General features: G+C 44.9%; 1 protein-coding gene across 1 annotated transcript in view; it reads right to left on the bottom strand.

Moving 5' to 3' along the window:
• The window catches only part of CAPN7 (calpain 7), a 1011285-nt gene that overhangs the window by 883247 nt on the left and 107840 nt on the right, over positions 1 to 20198 (bottom strand). Inside the window, exon 3 of the mRNA XM_044064001.1 lies at positions 12100 to 12257. Within this exon, the coding sequence (XP_043919936.1) occupies positions 12100 to 12257 (158 nt within the window). The remainder of the gene's footprint in view (positions 1 to 12099; positions 12258 to 20198) is intronic.

The following is a 20198-nucleotide window of genomic DNA, read 5'->3' as shown; positions in this document are numbered from 1 at the left end:
CAAGGTGGTTAGAAAATCCTTCTACGTGGCCCACCTAATCTCAAAAGGGTTCTCATCCAGAACAAAAGAGGTTATTGTGCCTCTCTACACATCACTTATTAGACCCATTATAGAATACAACGCCCCATTTGGGATGTACCTTACAAGACACCTGCAACAGTTGGAAAGACCACAAAAGTGCCTCACCAAGAGGATTACTGACCTCAAACAGATGACCTATGCAGCCCGACTAAAGAAACTCCAGCTGTACTCGGTTGCATACCTCTTACTCAGAGGTGACATACAAGGCCATGTCCAACCCAGAATTGATGGATATGCTCCACCTAAAAAAAAACAAATCCCTGAGAGCCACACCCTCTAGGGATATAAACCTTACCACAACGATAAATAGGATGTGCTGGAGGGATAGATTCCTGACCCAGAGACTCCCCATGCTTTGGAACAAGATTCCAATATACATCAGGCAGAGACCCTCACTAGCACTCCAAGAGAAACCTTGACGGGTGGATGGGAAACAGAAAATTTACCCCGGGGATCACTGCAGTGGCTCTGCTGGACACAGGTGCAGGGAACTAATGGCTCAGAGGCACAGGGAACTAATCTAAGCGGGTGGCGAAAGCCAGCACACTCTGGCTAGGCTTATAAATGTCCTTGGGCAGATAGCCTAGTACTTACCTATGAACATATAACAATGAGTTTGTAAGAGAATGCTTAACTAAGAGACTTTAACCTATTAGCGTCTTCCACAGAAAACAATTTGTGAGGGGCACTTGAGGTGATGGAAAGAACAAATGCAGTGAGCTACAAGGTGTGACAACCAGTACTGCAGATCTGTCACACTAATGTAGTGAAAACAATGAAAGAAGTGGAAATCACTATGCTTAGTCTGCAAGCTGAAAGCTGTTTAAGAGACCAAAGAATTTCTACCTGTGGTAGAGATAGAAGAATCCCAGAAATACCTGGGAAAATTAAACTGAAAGAACATAATACACCTATAATACCTACAGTAAAGGTTAGATTGACAACTATCAGACTGCCAAAGTCATTAAAATAATTAGTGAGAGAATCTAAAAAGCCTTAAATTAATAGGGATATAAGAGACACAGAGTAAACAGAGCAGCCAATAGTGCCAGTTCCTATGCCTGACTGAAGTATTATGCTTTGTAACAATTTTAGGAAGCTAAATAACATTTCAAAGTTTGATAGCTACCTAATAAAGAACACTTCAGAAGACCCACTTTACTGCCAAACATTCTATCTCTCTGTTGTCTAATATCTGTTTTTAGCATTGCTTAATTTTCCTGTGATGCAGCAAACAATTTTCTCCTCCCCTTAATGGTATTGGGACACCACTGCTTCCAAACTTACCTCTGACAAATTCATGTAAAGAGTCATCTTTTTAGTAAAAATTTGAGAATCAGTAATACTGGTTTAGACTATATAATTTTTTAGCATTTTAAATGCTGTATCCCCTGTGAGACACCACTGCACATTGACAAGCCGGGGGAATTCAGTAAAGCCTACATTTTTTTTTTGTGTATGCATCACAGCGTGATGCCTACACAAGCGTGAACAGTTTTAAATTCGGTAAGCATCACTTAGCAGTGCACAAGGTTATGCAAACAAGGAAATTCCATATAATGCAAATTACCTAATAAGCAGGTGACTCGTATGGAAATGACCCATGTGGAGCGATCCAACAAGCAGAAAGGCAGCCGTGTACACCCACTGTCTGTAGCGTGTGTGGAACTTTTCCATGTACAGGAGTCTACACAGACAGAAGGGGATGCAAAACATCAGAAATTTGGAAGTAACTCCTCAGTAAATGTTAGAACACATACATATATGTTCAAAATGTACATTTTGGATGTCTGAAAAAGGAAGGGAATATGTAAAAATAAATTGTTTTTTTAAATAATTTCTGCTTGTTTGCTCCATGCACCACACTGCGCAAACATGCTTAATTGAAAAATAAAAAGAAGAAAAAAATGTATTTTATATTTGTCAGAAATGTATTACAAGCCATTGCTTTAGGTCAGTACAATAGTCCTGTTGCCCAGGTCATATGGCTATGAATGATGTAGTTTCCAGGCTGTCAGCACGGGTATGTATACAAATGAGGTGGATGCCTTGAATAGCAAAAAGGATTAAGCGTGTCCACATACCCACTTTGCATAGGCTCCCACAGCATGTTGATATATCCACTGGATGTGGATGCCAACAGGGGGTGTGTGTCCCATAACCTTTAGGATTTTTTAATTCCTGGTGTGCATGTTTGAGCTGTGCGCCACAAAGCTGAGCATGTTCACGTGGAAAGACCACCCAGATCACAGTGATGATGTAGGCAGCAAGTAAGTAAAACTGGATATATTCAATTATTGATTTTGACTTTTGCATAAGCTATGCTGCGGTAGCATTGTCACCTCACAGTTAGACGTTGCCCGTTCGATTCTCAGTTAGAGCGTCTTCTGTGTGGCGACATGCATGAATGGACGTTCCTTCGTTGAAGGTTGTGCGTTAGGCCCAGCAAGCCAGCACGTAAAAATCTACTGCCAATCATTAGCGGACCGGAGTTCCGCTGTGGCGACCCCTAACCGGGAAAAGCCGAAAGACACAAACAAACAAACTTATGCATAAGCTATGCTGCACATAGCTGTGCATAGTGCCATGTTGCAACAAAATTTCAATCTGCAGACATGTTTCTTTCTATGTCAACAGGCAGTGGTAATAAGTCACGAGGAGGGAGTTGACATCAGATCCATATAGTGTTTAGACCCATTAGCCTTATTAGTAATCTTAGATCATATATAGTCTCAATATGAAGTTTTATCCAAAATGATGGAGACCTACTTCTGTAAGATACAGAAAGTATGGCTCTGTTAAATGGAAATCTTACCTTGTGAACCTTCAGTCATTCTTTTGAAAAGCAACAACAAAAGCACTTGATGGAAAGTTCACATTGCATACTGATTACCTTGAGCATAATAAAAGCTATTCAACACTGTCCCACATAAAAGAATAACCAAAAAAATAAAGGCATTAACTGTTAATTTGTACGCAGGCCAATGAAGAAAGCACTGGTTAATCCACAAGTCAGTGAATGTGTGTGTAGGAGAAGGTTACTAGTGGTGTCCCACAGGCTTTTATTGTGGCTGAAATATGCAACTTGGGCAACATAAATATTTCAATAAAGATGCCAAAATTCTCCAAAATGGTCAGCATAAAATACTTGGCCAAAAGGGCATAAATTATGATTAGAAAACTGTGAGTAAATCATCATTAATCATATAGGGATGACTGCTGAATTTTGAACATTTAACAAGAGGTGTAGCTTGGGTGGGGCAAAGGGGGAACTTGGTCTGAGTACAGTGATTTACGGCAGCAGTCCCCAACCACCAGGCTGCGGACTGGTTACTGGCAGCACAGAAACTTTTAGGCAGGGAGTGAAACAAAAGTGAATGTGTGTATGTATGTGTGTTTCTGTCTGCATGGGTGAGTGCATGTATGCGTGAAAGCAGAAGAGACTGCGTATGTGTGTGTATAAGGGAGTGAACAGTGAGAGTGACTGAGCCATTATTTTAGACTCGCTAAGCAGAACTTTTGCTGTTTAGTGAGTGAAAAATAAATGAAACAGAAAACGTGTGTGTGTGTGTGTGTGTGTGTGTGTGTGTGTGTGTGTGTGCATGCATAACAGACAGAGAGCGAGAAAGAGAGAGAGACAGTGAAGAGTAAGAACAATCCCTGGCAGCAGCATCAATTACGAGGTTTGCGTACCTCTGGACCATACCTCTCAACTTTTTGCACAATAAATCTGGACAGAGCAGCAGAGTCACAAATAATAGGGACAGATAACTTAGAAAGTTGCCAGATTCAGAAAAAGGTTTCCATTAGGTTTGCTATCTCTCAACTATACCTTTCAACCTTGCGCACAATAAATCTGGACAGAGCCACAAATAATAGGGACAAATTTTAAACATTGCTCTTATAAACATAGAAAGTTGCTAGATTCAGAAAAAGGTTTCCATTAAGTTTGCTATCTCTCAACTATACCTCTCAACCTCTTGCACATTAAATCTGAGCAGAGCCACAAATAATAGGGACAGATTTTAAATAATGATCTTAGTAACTTAGAAAGTTGATAGAATAAGCACTAAAAACCCTACTTACATTTCCAACATCCTACCTTTGTGAAGTGGGGTTTTCTGCAATGATATTACGGAGTAGACTGGACATAAGGAATAAAAATAGGGTGTCATTGCCTCCCATCATCCCTGCATTGGACTGTCTCATTGCAGGGAAACAAGCTCAGGGCTCCCATTGATTCTGCGTTATGGTGAGTTATATTTATTATGCACTTTATTATGCTTTATTTTTATGTGCACGCGATGGCCAGTCTTACATGAAACCGGTCCTTGGTATAAAAAAGGTTGGAGACCACTGCTTTAGGGGTATAATTCACATATGCCAATGTTGTAATAGTGCAATACTGACATTTGGAAATGAATGGAACATCGATACAGTTTTTGTAGTCAGGGCTAAAGCACTGTGAGTGGTTTGTTATGGTTTCAGAGCAGAAGGGGGTTTGGATTTTTTTTTTCTTTTGCTCCTCAAGGGACATCAAATCAGGGAAGTACAAAGAGTGCCAGATAATCTACCTACAGTTCTGCTTTAACAAGTATACATCTACCAGAATCAGAAAAAAGCACATTTCATAGTCCTTCTAATATTAAAGGCATGTGTAGACATTCTGGAGAAATAAATGCCCTTGTATACCTCATCGATCCAACTCATTATTGAAAACAAATGCTGCATTCTGCATCTTTGAGAAATACACCTGAAGCAACTTATGAAGGTATAATGATTTCTTAGTACAAAAAACCTGGAAAATGCAAATTGTTTGAAAAGCCTCCCAAGAATTCTCATTGCATTTATTTTTTTACGGGTTACTGAGAAGCGAGCCCAGGATGGTCTACAAAACAAGGTTAAAGCTGGTTTTATTTGAACATCTATCTTGGGAATGCACCACTGATGGCATTAACAGAAAGTCAAAGGACCTGATAAAATACAGTAGTAATAATAATAAAGTACAGTTTTGTACCTACCATAAATGTTGATGTCCGATAGGTATGCATCTGCAGTCATAACATATGGGTTGTCCTGCCTCAGGCAGCCCTTCGGTCGGCCGGACTCCAAAGTCTGGGTCTGGCCTCGGCTGATGTCGCACTTTCCCCGATGTCAGAGCTTCTGGGGTATAAAGGCATCAGCCAACGCCATTTTCCTCAGTGTTTCTTGCCCCAGATGCCAGGTGCCGTCAAGGAAGGCTAAATTTGGATAAATGTTGAAAATTCCAAACAGTAGCAAACAATATATATATATATATATATATATATATATATATATATATACACATATATAAATACAAACAAATACACCATAATAGATTCCCCCAGCTAGCTGAAGAAGGGGTAAGCACCCTAGGAGTACCACAGAGGGGAAGGAGGGTGGGTAATCCTGACTGCAGATGCATACCTATCGGACATCTACATTTATGGTAGGTACAAAACTGTACTATGTCCTTCAAGGATGCATCTGCAGTCATAACATATGGGTAGAATACCATAGCCAAACTGGGGGAGGAGGTACTAAGATAAGGATGGTGTAGTTAAGATCCCCTGTAAAACTGCAGTTGTAAAACCTGCTCGGGATCTGGAGTATAAAGGTAGATTGTAATGCTTGGCAAATGTATGCATGGAGCTCCAAGTAGCAGCTTCTAAAATGTCCTTGGTAGCCACCCCTCGTAGGAAAGCTGTAGTGGTGGCTGTGGCTATTGTGGAGTGAGGCCTGATATTTTCAGGAGCTGTCTTTCCATGAAAAGAGTAGCAAAAACGAATACAATTTCCTATCCATTTTGAAATTGTCTGTTTGGAAATTGCTTTTCCTTGCACTCCAGTTGCATATGCTACAAAAAGTTGGTCAGTTTTTCTGCTGGTTTTAGGTTCATAGGTTCATAGGTTCATACTAGGCTATCTGCCCGAGGGCATTTACAAGCCTAGCCCATAGTTTTGTGGCTTACGCCACCCCTTTAGTATGGGGAACTATACCCATTATTTTAGTTCTGTCCAGATAGTAGCGTAGTTGTCTGTGTACATCCAAGGTGTGCAATAGTTTTTCCCCCCTGTTCTGTGGGTTAGCGAAGAACGTAGGGAAATGAATAGCTTGGTTCAAGGATACCCTGGATACCACCTTTGGCATGAAAGTAGGATTGGTTCTCAGAGACACTCTATCTTGGTGAAAAATAAGGAAATGCTGCACTGCCATTAGTGCCTGTAACTCGGATACTCTTCTTGCTGAAGTGATTGCCAGAAGGAAAGCAGTTTTCCAAGATAAGAACTGTAAGTCTGCTGATGCTGCTGGTTCAAAAGGGGGTAATGTTAATTTTTCCAGCACAAAATTGAGATCCCATGTAGGCAGAGGGGGTCTCCTTGGAGGTTTTACATTTTTGATCCCTCTTAAAAATTGTCTGAGGACAGGGTGAGAGAATATAGGTGGATCCATGTTGTACTCTGCTGAAATTGCTGAAGCATGAATCTTAATGGAAGAATAGGACAGGCCATTGTGGAACAGTTCTGCTAAATATTCTAGGATGTGTGCTAGGTTTGCCAGTGTGATATTTGTACCTTTTGATGCGCTCCAAATGAGGAATCTCTTCCATTTAGCTGAGTATGTCTTCCTTGTGGAGGGTCTGCGAGCCTCCAGGATAATGTCCTTGACCCTCTGAGATAAAACAGTTTTGTTTTGTTTTAAGCAATTTTCCAGGCAGCTAGCTGCAGTGTTTTCAAGTTTGGATGCAGGGTCTTGAAGTTGTTCGGCGTTAGAAGAAGAGGCCATAGGGGTAGAGGCCATGAGTTCGTCCGAGACATGCTTCTCAGTAGCTAGTACCAGTGCTGCCTTGGCCAGTCTGGAGCTACCAGTATCACCTTTGGCTGTTCCTCCCTGATCTTCAGTAGAACTTTGTTTATCAATGGGAGAGGTGGAAAAGCATACACTGTTAGGGCATTCCAGCTGAAAGAGAGAGAGTCCACCCTCCAGGCTTGTGGGTGACATACTCTTGAGCAGAATTTCTTCAGTTGGTGGTTGAGTGGGGAGGCGAACAGGTCTATCTCTGGCATTCCCCATTTGCTTGTTATGATTTTGAAGATGTCTGGATGCAGCATCCATTCGTGAGCATCCGTGGTAGTTCTGCTTAGGCTGTCTGCTAGTGAATTCTCTTTTCCTGGTACGAATTTGGCCTGCAGCTGGATGTTGAGATTGAGGCCTAGGTTCCACAGATCCATTGCCATCCGGCATAGAGGGTAGGAATGCGTGCCTCCCTGTTTGTTTATGTACCACATGACTGTGGTGTTGTCTGTCCTTATCAGCAGATGTCCTTGCTGGAGGAATGATTTGAATGTCTCGATTGCATGTTTCATCGCCAGCATCTCCTTTAGGTTTATGTGGAAGTTCAGCTGGTCCTGAGACCATAGGCCTTGGATACACTTGTCCTCCATGTGTCCTCCCCATCCTAGGTCTGAGGCATCCGTGGTGATGGTCTGCCTTGGTTGTGGTTTGTTGAAAGGCAACCCTCTGTTGGACTGGCAGGCCTGAGCCCACCACAGGAATTCCTTTTTCAGGCATGGAATGATTGGTATCATGGTTTCTAGACTGTGCCTGTGTTGAGACCATACATTCCTTAGGTACCATTGTAATTTTCTCATATGTAGCCTGGCATGCGGGATCAAGATTATGCAGGATGCCATGTAACCCAGGGCCTGCAGGACTTTCCTTGCAGTGAGCTGAGTTTGTCTTGTCAAAGCCATGAAGTAGACTGGAAGTTGCTTTTGTTTTTCTTCTGTGAGAAAAGCCATCTGAGTCATTGTGTCCAGATCTGCACCCAAAAATGTTATCCTTTGGGATGGTACTAGTCTTGACTTCTGGATGTTGACTGTGTATTCCAAGGCCTGTAACGGGTGCATGACATAGGCCAAATCCTTTATTAGTTTTGTCTTGTTGTCCGCTTGTATTAGGCAGTCATCCAGGTATGGATAGATTTGAATTCCCTGAAGCCTGCAATGTGCAATTACTGATGCCAAGCATTTCGTGAATACTCTGGGTGCAGTAGATAAGCCAAAGGGCAATGCTGAGAATTGATAATGCTCTGATCCTGCAAGAAATCTGAGGTGTCTTCTGCAATCTGGTCGTATAGGGACGTGCAGGTATGCCATCTTAAGATCTAGAGTCACCAGCCAAGACTCCTTGCCCAACATGGGAAGAAGTTGCTGTAGGGTCAGCATCTTGAATTTTGGCACAATGAGATATGTGTTTAGTGCGGACAAGTCGAGAATAGGCCCCCATTGGTTTTCTTTTCTTGGTACAAGGAATAGTCTGGAATAAAATCCTTGGCCTTGTTCCATAGATGGTAACCTTTCTATAGCTTTCATCTGAAGTAAATTGTGGATTTGTCTTAAAGCCTCTGGCTTCTGGTTTGGTGGAAGGTTTTGCATTCCGCTCCTTCTTGGAAAAGTGTGGAAGTTAAACCTGTATCCTTTGTCTATGGTTTGTAATGTCCATTTGTCTTTTGTAATGCAATACCAGTTTTTCAAGAATAAAGACAGCTTTCCGCCCAAGGGTGCTTCCAGTTGTTCCCTGGTAGGCGGAATCAGAGTCAAGTCATTGTGTCTGTCCTGTGGAAGTGGTTGTAGTTGCAGCTGTGGCAGTACTCCTCTGGTTGGTAGGCTGCCACTGACGACCCCTGTAGGCACCCTTTGATTGACCTCTGCCTCTTGGGCGTCTATTCCTGCCCCTCTGTGTTCTGGAGGTGTCTGGAAAGGACCAATTCTTTGAAGGCCAGTTTCTGCTGAACCTCGGAGGTTGAACCTGCAGAAAATCCTTTACTGTTTGCACAGATTTTGCTTTTTCTTCCACTTTCTTTAGAATCTCCTGTGCAGGGGAGCCAAATAAACTTTGTTTCTCCATTGGAGCATCTAGGAGTTTAGCCTTGACATGGTCTGGCAAGGATTGTTCTTGTAGCCAGGCATGTCTTGAATTACTGCCCCAGTCATAGCTGATCTAAATGAAGCCTCCAGTGCATCATAGCCACATTTTAAGAAATGATTACTGACCTGCTGAGAGTTGTGTACCAAATCCTGAAGGGACTTTCGGTCTAAAGGTTCAGTAGAAGAAACCTTTTATTCAGCTGATCTAACAAATATTCCTGGTACTGTATCATGTGGAATTGACAGTTTAATGCCCTGGCAGAAAGAGTAGCAGATGTATAAACCTTTTTCCCCATCTCTCTAATGCTCTTGACTCTCTTTCAGAGGGTAGGGGGTTTTTGGCCGTGGCAGCTGCAACACCTTTTGGCCCCTGAGATATAGTTTCTGGGTCTGCAGCATGGGCTTTATACAAATGGAAGTGAGAATCCGGGACCCTGTAATATCTGTCAGGTTTGGCAGGGGCCGGGGGACGAGAGTCAGGGGCAGAACTGACATCATTATATGCATCATCAACTACAGTTAGCACAGGTGGTATGGCTAAAGGCCTATGCTGTGGTAAGTGTAAAAAGGTTCTTAATCTTTTTCTAGAATCAGAGAAATCCTGACCCTGCCATTGAAAGTGTTCCCTCATTGAATGCAAAGTTTCCCCAAAGGAAAATTTGTCAGGAGGGGAGGCAGAAGGAATAGAGTTTTCTGCATCTGAATCCTCATAATGAGAATATGGCCCTTCCTGATGGTCTGATAAATCAGATCCATCCGAGGAGTAATCTGAGGAGAGAGGTTCAGGGGGTTCAGTCCTAGGCCTTTTATCAGGAGGAGGGTGGGAGGCCCTGTCTGGGTGAGGTTAGGAAACCCTAATCATGGATATAAGGTCCTCAGCAAGGCTGAGAATCTGAGAACTTGAGGAAGGTCTCTGAGAAGTAGCTTTTGCAGGTAAGGCTTTTGAAATTTTAGCTGCTTTAGCTCTGGAGAAGGCCTTAATAGACATAGAAGCAGGGGGCCTAGCTGCCCCACGTGCAGGAGTAGAAATGTCCAAAGGAATGGTGTCGGACAATTCTTGTGCGCTTGCTTCTTCGGTAGGGATTTCTGTAGCCGACGAAGCCGGGGCCTCTCTGGCCTCGGTTGTCGGAGGTATGATTTCGGCAGAAGTAAGAACCGAGGACTCGGTTTCAGCCGAAACCGAGACACTCGCGGTAGGCCTAACCGTGGTTTCAGCCGAAACCGCAGGCCACAAGTGTCGGTCCTTTTCCTTGCGTTTTTTGGCTAAATGTGTAGTCGGAGTCTCCGACAGCATTTTATATGCAAAAGCGGATCCAAAAAACTCTTCTGCAAACTCCGACCGACGTCTAAGAGTCTGTCGGTTGAAGGAGGCACAGGCTAAACAAGCTGATACGTCGTGGTCTGGGCCTAAGCAAGGAAGGCAGTAAGAATGGAAATCCTTATGAGGTATTTGTTTCCCACAATTTAAACAATTATTTACTTTGTCTGACATGGGCTGAGGCAAGAAAGAGTCCCCAACGGGGTGCTTAGCTTTTTTAGAAGTCTTCGGTAGCTGAAAACTCTGGATCTGACCGACCGGCACTTGCGAACAGCTTCTGCTTCGGGCACCGCGCGGCAAGAAAGACTGAGGAAAATGGCGTCGGCTGATGCCTTTATACCCCAGAAGCTCTGACGTCGGGGAAAGTGTGACATCAGCTGAGGCCAGACCCAGACTTTGGAATCCGGCCGACCGAAGGGCTGCCTGAGGCAGGACAACCCATATGTTATGACTGCAGATGCATCCTTGAAGGACATCAACAATGACAGAAAAAAACAGGTGAAAGTTATCACACAATGCATTCCCAGAGTACAGAATAAGCCTCCCTACACAGTCAGTCAGAACACGTCATTCATTAGCATCCTTCAAAAATAATCCCAATATAGATACACGATTTAAAAAATACCAACATGAGATTACAGTAACCAGTTTCTTGGAAGGCCAGTAGGTCATAACAAAATGTTAACATGTGAGTAAGTTCTTGATCTAAAGTCTATGAACCTTTTAAGAGATAAAGACTGGTAACTTCTGTGTAACTGTTTGGATCTAGTTTATATTTTTTAAAGTATGAAAGGACTCTATTTTTACAGAAATTTACTGCTTAACTTAGCACAGATAAAAACTTAACCACATTCAAGGGTGAAAACACTTTTTCATACATCCAAGACAGCCCCTTCTGTCACCGTACTAAGATTCTTGTGGCATCAATGATATGAGCAGAGTGTACCCTTAATTAGAAACGTTTTCAATATCACTTCACAGGTTTCATCTACTGTCTTTTTCAATTCCTACCTAACAGCCTTACAAAACTATGATGGCAGCACATTCAGTTCCCTATACTATTGTGTTGGCCTTTATGAACTGTCTAAATGTGGGCCACTGTAACTTAGTACTGACTTATAACATTACCCCCAGAAAGTTTATGACTTTTAAATAATCCCTGAAATCAGCATTCAGGCATGAACATAACTCATGGGTCTTTCAAAGTTTGCAGTGACAGATACGGGACTGTTTCCTCTGGGCCATAATTACATTGGATGTCCTGTGAAATTCAGAGAAAAATATGCAGAGCATTACTTTCAAATTAGGGGGGAATGCACACTAAGCCTGAAAGTGTGGTAGCTCAGAATATTCCCATTACTTCAAAGCATGGCAGTCTTGAAGTCAGTATATATCAGATGCAGGGGTGTATAATGACAGTTGATGTAGGCCCATCTTGCAAAAGTGCTTTAAAGTTGTTAAGTTTAAGAATCTCCTGTTAACACAATTGTAGTTAAATTTCTGAATTGGTGGGACTTGTGATACCGTCTCTCACGCTTTGATAAATGGCCCACGGATGGAGTCCCACATAACTAGTTCACCAATATGAATACCTGAGATTGCAACATTCTAATTAAGCAGTCTGCAGCATTAAACAATTCCATGTTGCATTTATTAGGCTGCAGTTCAAATGACCATCTAGTTACATTTCTCATACACTGTTCAAAATAAATGCATATTATAAATACAGCAAACCATTTTTATACATACCGTTTTTATACACAGCTCCACAGCTTCAGTGTACAATTCGACTGCCTCATCAACATTGCCTTTCTCATCCTCATCAAAGGCCTGTGTTACAAGGAAGTGAGCCCTTTCCAGGTCCAGCAGCTGTTTAGACTTCAATGGAGCAGACACTTCTGCTTGAACTACATAAAACAGTGGTATAAACATATTACAAGATGAAGGACTAACCACTGATTTTTTTTTTACCCATTTTAGTACTAACTGTTGTACATTCCAGACTATTTAAGAATGAAAGAATATGTCCAAGCAACATTCATATTCATCTATGTGAAATGTACGGTTATGTGAGGCACTCCCAATAAATGTAAGATCCATTCCTGTTGTTCTAAAAATAGAAGTTATGTACTCACCATAACGTTCCATCCGAGTAGGTAATCTTCATTTGTCAGCAACCTGTAGGTATTGGATCCATATCGGATCCGAGCAGGCAGCTTCAAACAGCTAAGATCCGAGCTCCAAGCTCCTCTCCCCTACCCATAACCCCCTGCTAACCCTTCCTGTCCTCAGATAGAGTTTGCTTAGCAATACAGAGTATTATAACACAGGAGTCACCTGTAAGTCCTGACCTAATTTATCTGGAAACAAGGGCTAGGAATCCTTCTAGTACGCACTATAGGTTAGGGGGATGGACAAATGACAAATGAAGATTACCTACTCAGATGGAACGTTATGGTGAGTACATAACTTCTTTATCTGAAGTAGTTAACTTAATTTATCTGAAGTAGTTAACTTAATTTGTCCATCAACCTGTGGGACAGAGTCCCCAGCTACACAAACCTTGGGAGGTCCTCATGGAAGGATATTCTGGAGCACTGCGGAGCTGAAGGATGCTCTCCCTCTGGAAATTATGTCCAATTTGTAATGGTTAATGAACGTATGAGATGAAGCCCAAGTGGCTGCTGAGCAAATGTCATCCAAGGAAACTCTGGACCAAAAAGCAGCAGAGGTGGAAATTGATAGAGTAGAATGAGCGTGGACTCCTTCAGGTTCGGGTCGACCAGAACTTTGATATACTAGTAAGATACATTGGGAAATCCATTTGGACAATGTAACTTTCGATACTGGTTTTCCCAAAGAGGGTTTCGCAAAGGATACAAAGAGCTGGTCCGATTTCCTGTGACCAGCGGTCCTGTGCAGATAAAATCTTAATTGCCTGTGTACGTCCAGGGAATGTAACTTATATTCACCTTTGTTCTAGTAATTTGGAAAGAATACTGGTAAATTAATGGATTGGTTGATGCTGGGTTCCGACGCGACCTTGGGCAAGAAAGAAGGACTGGTCCTGAGGGAGACTCTATCTTTATGAAAAACCAAGTATGGCAGTTTGGCACAAAGGGCTTGAAGTTCCAAACCCTTCTAGCCGAAGTGATGGCAATAAGGAAGGCTGTCTTCCAGGATAAGAATTTTAGGTCCACCGAGGCTGCTGGCTCGAATGGAGGGGCTGTCAGAGATTGGAGAACAAGAGTTAAATTCCATGGAGGAACTGGATCTTTAACAGGAGGTCTCAAGAGGAAGGTGCCTTTTAAAAAGGTCTTACATAATTTGGAAGAGGCCAGGGGGCCGAGACCATTTCCCACATGATAATGGGAGATTGCAGCTAATTGGACTTTGACAGTAGAGGAGCTAGCACCCTGGTCGAATAAGGTTGATAAGAATTCTAGCACTGCTGGTAACGGAGCTGTAAAGGGATCTAAGTTTCTGCGTTCCGCCCAGATTGAAAAATGTTTCCACTTACTATTATAAACCTTCCTCGTGGAAGGCTTATGAGTGGCTACTAAAATAGCCTTAACAGATGACGAGATACCGGGAGTCCTAGCTATCACTGGAACTGGATCAACCAAGCTGTGAGCTTGAGATTGTCCAGGTTCGGGGTTGTCAACCCTAGCGGGTGGGAGATCAGATCCGACGTGGGATCTAGAACCCATGGGGGGTTCACTAGGTGAGACCACAGGCAAGGGAACCACGCTTGACGAGGCCAGAATGGGGCTATGAGGATCACTCTGCTCCCCAACTGACGTGCTTTCTGCAAGAATTTCAGCATTAGGGGAAGAGGAGGATAAGCATACAGTAGACCAGATGGTCAAACATGCACCAGAGCGTCTCTGGGGGATTCCCCTGGTGGGCGAATTAGAGCGAAGTAGTCGCTGCACTTTGCGTTCGAAGGAGACACGAAGAGATCGCAGCAAGGTTGACCCCATTTGAGGAAAATTTGCTTCGCCACTCTCGGGTTCAGAGACCACTCGTATGGTGAAAGGATGGTTCGACTCAGCCTGTCTGCCAAGATGTTCGACCGACCCGGAATGTGCATTGCTATGAGGAAGCGGTTGATGGAGATCGTCCATTCCCAAACTCTCATGGCCTCTCGACAAAGTGGGTAGGATCTGGTTCCCCCTTGTTTGTTGATATACCAGACGACTGACATGTTGTCTGTCTGAATTGCAATAGTTCCCAAGGGAAGAAGGGCTTGGAGTGCTCGCAACGCAAGAAGCACCGCCCTCATCTCTAGGACATTGATGTGCAACAAGGTCTCTGATTCAGTCCACATGCCTTGGACGGTTATGCCCATACAATGCCCCCTCACCCAAGGCAAGAAGAGTCCGTGGTCACTGTGGCAAGCGGGGGAGGCATAGAGAACGGACGCCCTTTCTGGAGGTCCGGAGACTGGAGCCACCAGAGTAGGGCTTTCTTGCAAACCCTGCTGAGGGGAATGGGTGAACACAATGGATGTTGTAGAATGGACCACTGGACCTGTAGGATCCATTGCAGTACCCTCATGTTCAGGCGCGCCAAGGGTAATAGATTGATAGTCGCCACCCTAGAGCCTAGAGCCCTCAGGACCAATTCCGCTGGAGGAGCCGGATAGTTCAGAAGAGCTAGTATGTGGAGCTTCAGGGTCTGAAGTCAGTCCAGAGTCAAAAAGACCTGCAGAAGATTTGTGTCCAATCTGGCTCCAATGAAGTCTAAGACCTAGGTTGGTTGGAGAGAAGATTTTTTGAGATTGATTGAGATTCCCAGTCGGGAAGCCAGATGGAGGAAATAATCTCTGGCTGAGCACAGTAGATGCCAGTTGGGGGTGGACAGGAGCCAGTCATCTAGGTATGGAAAGACCTGTATTCCCTGAAGCCTCAGGTGGGCCGCTACCACCGCTAACACTTTGGTGAACACCCTGGTGGCTGTGGTGAGACCCTGAACTGGTAGTGGCTGGCTCCTAGCCGGAAGCGGAGAAACCTTCTGGATCTCCTGTCCATTAGAATGTGGTAATATGCGTCCTTGAGGTCTATGGAGCACATCCAGTCATTCTCCTGCAGGAGTGGGAGAATGGATTGAATGGTGACCATCCGGAACTTTTCTTTGGCCACTGACAGGTTTAGGAAGGATAGGATTGGTCTTAGGTCCCCTGTCTTTTTTGGCACCAAAAAGAACCTGGAGTAAAAGCCTGATCCGGATTGGACTGGGGGATGTGCTGGATTGCTCTTTTTTCTAGCAGCTGCCTCCCTTTGATTGGGTGGGACATCGGGGAGGCTCCGGGGTTCGGGAGGAAGGTTGAGAAAGGGAATTTTGTAACCTCTGGATATGATCCGAAGCACCCAGCAATCTGTTGTAATGGACTCCCACATAGCTAGGTGGCCTCGAGAAACGCCCCCCGACTGACTCCAGAGTAGAGCAGTCGGGTAACCCTTCCGGGTTCCTGCGCGAGCCGATCAGAAAAAGGTTCTCTCGACCCGAAATTCTTCGGTCCCCCTCTGCCTCTGGGCCGGCGTCCACCCTGTCCTCCTCTGCCTCTGAAGGACGAGGGGTCTGGAGCGAAACGGTACTGTTGAGATTTCTGGAACCACATCTTCTTCTGTCCCTTTTGGCTCCTAGTGAAGGGCCTTTGGGGAGCAGAGAAGCAGACTCCGACGGCAGACGTCTTCCCGTCCTTTTTGCTCTGGACCAGTGTGTCGCGTATGGTCTTGCCAAAGAGGGAAGAACCATCAAACGGGGCATTAGAGAAGAACGCCTTGAAGGGTTCCGCAAAATCACAATGGCGGAGCCAAGCATGCCGTCGTAAGACAATGCCCGCTCTGCTAGCTCTAGCGGCTCCTTCCATGGCATGAGAGAGGAGCCGCATAGAGGTGTTAGAAATGGATTTGGGAGTGGCCATTCGGGTAGAGAATACTTTCTTATCCTCTGCCGACATGGACTCTGGGGGCGACCCGGCGTACTCTTTGATGAGATCCCGCTGGAGTTGTATCACGTGTGCCATATAATTCAGCAATCTTACCGAGAATGTGGCTGAAGCGAATATCCGCTTCGCCAAACAGTCCATCGTCCGAGACTCCTTGTCTGGAGGATGGACCAAGGAACTCTCCTGGGCCAGTTCCTTTTTAGTAGTGGCCGCCACCAACATGGCATCTACAGGAGCACCCTTGCTCCAGCAGGTTATATCGGAAGGGGGGCTAAGAATTTTATCAGGCCTCTTGGGAATGGGCTCCACAGCGTCCAGCTCCTTCCATACCCTGGTAGTAATCAGGTCTACCATGGGGTCGGCGGGAGGGGACACCCAAGAGGTAGATGGGCCTGTGTCAAATGCCTCCAGAAATACAGACTCATCAGAGGAAGTTTTTTGGGCGGACCACCCCCCTCTAATTTGAAGCATTTCCATGATGTCTCCGAAGGAGACGTCTTCAGGGGGTGACCTTGGGGAACCTTCCCCTTCCTCCAAATCTGTATCTGTTGTCAGGGACTCAGGTGAGTCCAAGTGCCTCCTCTTGCACTTACGTTTGTGAGGGACCTCCTCGGAGGGGGCTGTCCGAAGAGGCCTCAACCAACCACATCCTGTTCCTCCAAGGGAACTAATTGGGACGTAGGTGCAGGCTGACCCTGGGGCCGGGTAATGGAAGGTAGGTCTGTCTGAGATGGAGTGCAGGATGGAGTCGTAGCAGGAGACTGAGGTCTCAAGTCCCTCGATAGAACCCTCTCCACAGCATGGAACGCCGAAGGGGAGCTGCTCTCCCTGGGATCCGAGAGCAGTCCCCTCGGATCCGATGCGTGGATCGGAGCCGGCGCCGAAGCAGTCGGATCCGAAGGGCCAGTATGCTCCGACCGAGACAGAGCCGAAGACACACTGACAACTCCAGATCCGAAGCTCAGCTCTTCTTGGCTCCAAGAGCTCGGATCCGAAAAGGGACCCGACAAACTCGAGGGTGCTGTCGGCGCTGAAGTACGAGGTACTATCGGAGCAGACACTCCCCCAGCTCGACGTTACTCAGCTCCAAAGGCTCCGAACCCCGGAAGTGGGTTGGAGAAGGAGCTATCGGGGTGAAAAAAGGGGTCGAGCTCCCCCCCGGAGGGGGGGGGGGGAGGCAGGTGCACTCCCATCTGCAGCTGGGCCTGGAGGAACCTATGCATCATCCGGTCCATGTCTGCATCGGATAAGCTTCTAGTCTACCTACAGGAGGCCACCGAGGTGGGACAGGAGTGCCGCCTCGATGACCTCGAAGGTGACTGGGCCTCCTCCTCCTTGGGCTCCGGAGAAAAACAGGGAGAATGGAGCCAGGAAGGAGAAGGCCCGGAGGCCCTAGGAGAAGCCGCTTGCTTGGCTGGCAGGGCCGAGGCGGAAGACTCGGCCCGCCGCTTGTGATGTTTGTCCTTCTTGCGCTCCCTCCTAGCTTCCCTCTCCTCCTGGCCAGTGATAGGAGGGTGAGTCCCGGCCAGGGGAGCAGGGATGGGGGGGGTGGCACTGTTGCAGCCGTGGCAGGTGCCACAGAGGGAGAGGAGGCCGAAGTCGGATCCGGGGGCAACAGTCCTGCCAAGACCAACTTCGATCTCCTGTCCCTCAAAGCCCTGAGGTTGAAGGCTGCACAAATAGTGCAGCCTGAAGAGAGGTGGTCAACCCCAAGGCAAATAACACACCGAGTGTGGACATCCGCTGGGGACAGCTTATGGCCACACTCGGTGCATTTAGAAAAAAAGGCTTTAGGGGCCTCAGACATACTTAGGAAAGAAAAATTTAAACACTAGGCCCAACACAAACACACCTTCACGAACACACAGGGGGAGGACAAACTAACTAAAAACAGTTATGATTAACTACACAATTTTACTGATAAACCCAAAACACTAGGGGAAGCACACACACCAATATTTTTAAAACCGTTATAAAAAAAAGAAAGATTTTTCTCACAGAATACTGGACTATACACACCTGGAAGCTCGATCAAGCTGCTGACTGAAACATGGCAAACGAGATCTGAGGACAGGAAGGGTTAGCAGGGGGTTATGGGTAAGGGGGGAGGAGCTTGAAGCTCGGATCTTAGCTGTTTGAAGCTGCCGGCTCGGATCCGATATGGATCCGATACCCACAGGTTGAGGGACAAATGAAGTTAACTACTTCAGATCATAAATATATCAGTAAACCCCTGCTGCATGACAATGCACAGCTCTCACTTTTAGCAGTGATGATGTAACTCCTTCTCAGAGCTAAGGATTAAGAAAAAGGACTTCTACCAAACCTATATACTGAAGGCCTGTACAAGGACCATGAACTATTCCTGACAAATAGAACTCTTGGAAATAAGACACAACTCATATTTCAAATCCATTTCCCACCCAGGTCACTCTTCACCATCACTTGTCCTCTTGATGACAAATAAAACATTTCCCTCTCTTAGCTGTTATGTTAAGAAAACAGGGCCTCCACATAGCTGAACATCAATGTATCCTATTGCTATGCCCCACACCCATGATAGCAAAACATGTCAGAGGTAGTTCTTCCTTCAACTTCCACTTAGTGAGGCATTCAAACCACTGAACCAGCATCTCTCACAGCTCAATGTTATATGTAAACTACAACATGCCACATATGGCATATATATAACTCTATAGTTATTTATTGTATTAGTTGTACACACAAACATATACTATGGGACTGGGACAACTGGACTCCGATACTGGCAGCACAACTCACAAGGGATCCCTTCCATGCCTTCATGGATAAGAAGGTTTCAGACTATAAACATGACAAATTTAAAGCACTGCTGAAAGACAAGCAGCAAATTCCATGTATGGGCATATGTGAAAAACAAAACGGTAATGTCACAGGTAATGGAACTTAAACATAATTTCACTTTACAGGTTGATCTACAACAGGCCACTTGCTTTTGAAAAGTCTAAGAATCCTAACTATGATTACAGTACTGCCTAAACAATATACTGTTATCACTCCTGTTTTAAAGGAGGAAAAGGGAGCAGCAGACAAACAACAGACTATGTTCCTTACTAGCAACCAGCTTCATTGTGTAATCTATAAACTGTACAAGATCTCATCTGTAAGGGAACAATAAGGCAACAGACTCAAGGCCAACAATTTGTTTCAAAATCTGCAAAACAACATAAGCTTCGTTACCTGCCCATTAACATTTAAAAACTAAACAAAGGCCAAAAAGGTTAAGCATCTCACCCCAAAACATTGCAGATGGCCTGGCTAGACCAGTCCGTCTACTGGGCTTGAAATTGAGGTTTTGGAGCTGGAGAGTTACTGTAACACAGTGTGTCAATTCTGATCTAATGGCATGCCAAAAGTGATACAAAACTGCAATCAAATATTGTACGTAATGCTACTATAAATACAGTAAAAACAGTTGTTTCTTTACAATATGTAAACAGCATTATTCTTTTAAAGTAAACAGATACACTCTGTATTACTTAAACAGGATCTCCAAAGGATTTTTGTTAATGAAACCAATTACTCTATTAAAGTGATGTATTAAAAGGAGAGGGGTTCGATTCTCGGGCTGGAGTGCCTTCTGTGTGGAGTCTGCATGTCCTCCTCACTGTAGAGTGGCCTCCGAAAGACATGCGTAAATGGGCATGCTTTCGCTGAAGGTTGGGCATCAGGCTGGCAACTCGGCACCATAAAAATCTACTGCCAATCATTAGTGGACCGGAGTTCCACTGTGGAGACCCCCTAACCGGGAAAAGCCAAAAAGACAAACAATAACAAACAACATTAAAAGGCCAGCTAGAACCATGCTACTAACAGGAGCCTCTCATGGAGGGGAAAATACATATTCCATTAACAG

The sequence above is a fragment of the Protopterus annectens genome, chromosome 2.part2, assembly GCF_019279795.1.
Source record: "Protopterus annectens isolate FY-2018-M chromosome 2.part2, PAN1.0, whole genome shotgun sequence".
NCBI lineage: Eukaryota > Metazoa > Chordata > Ceratodontiformes > Protopteridae > Protopterus > Protopterus annectens.
Note: the sequence above shows the minus strand (reverse complement) of the source record. Positions and strands in the feature narration are given on the sequence as shown.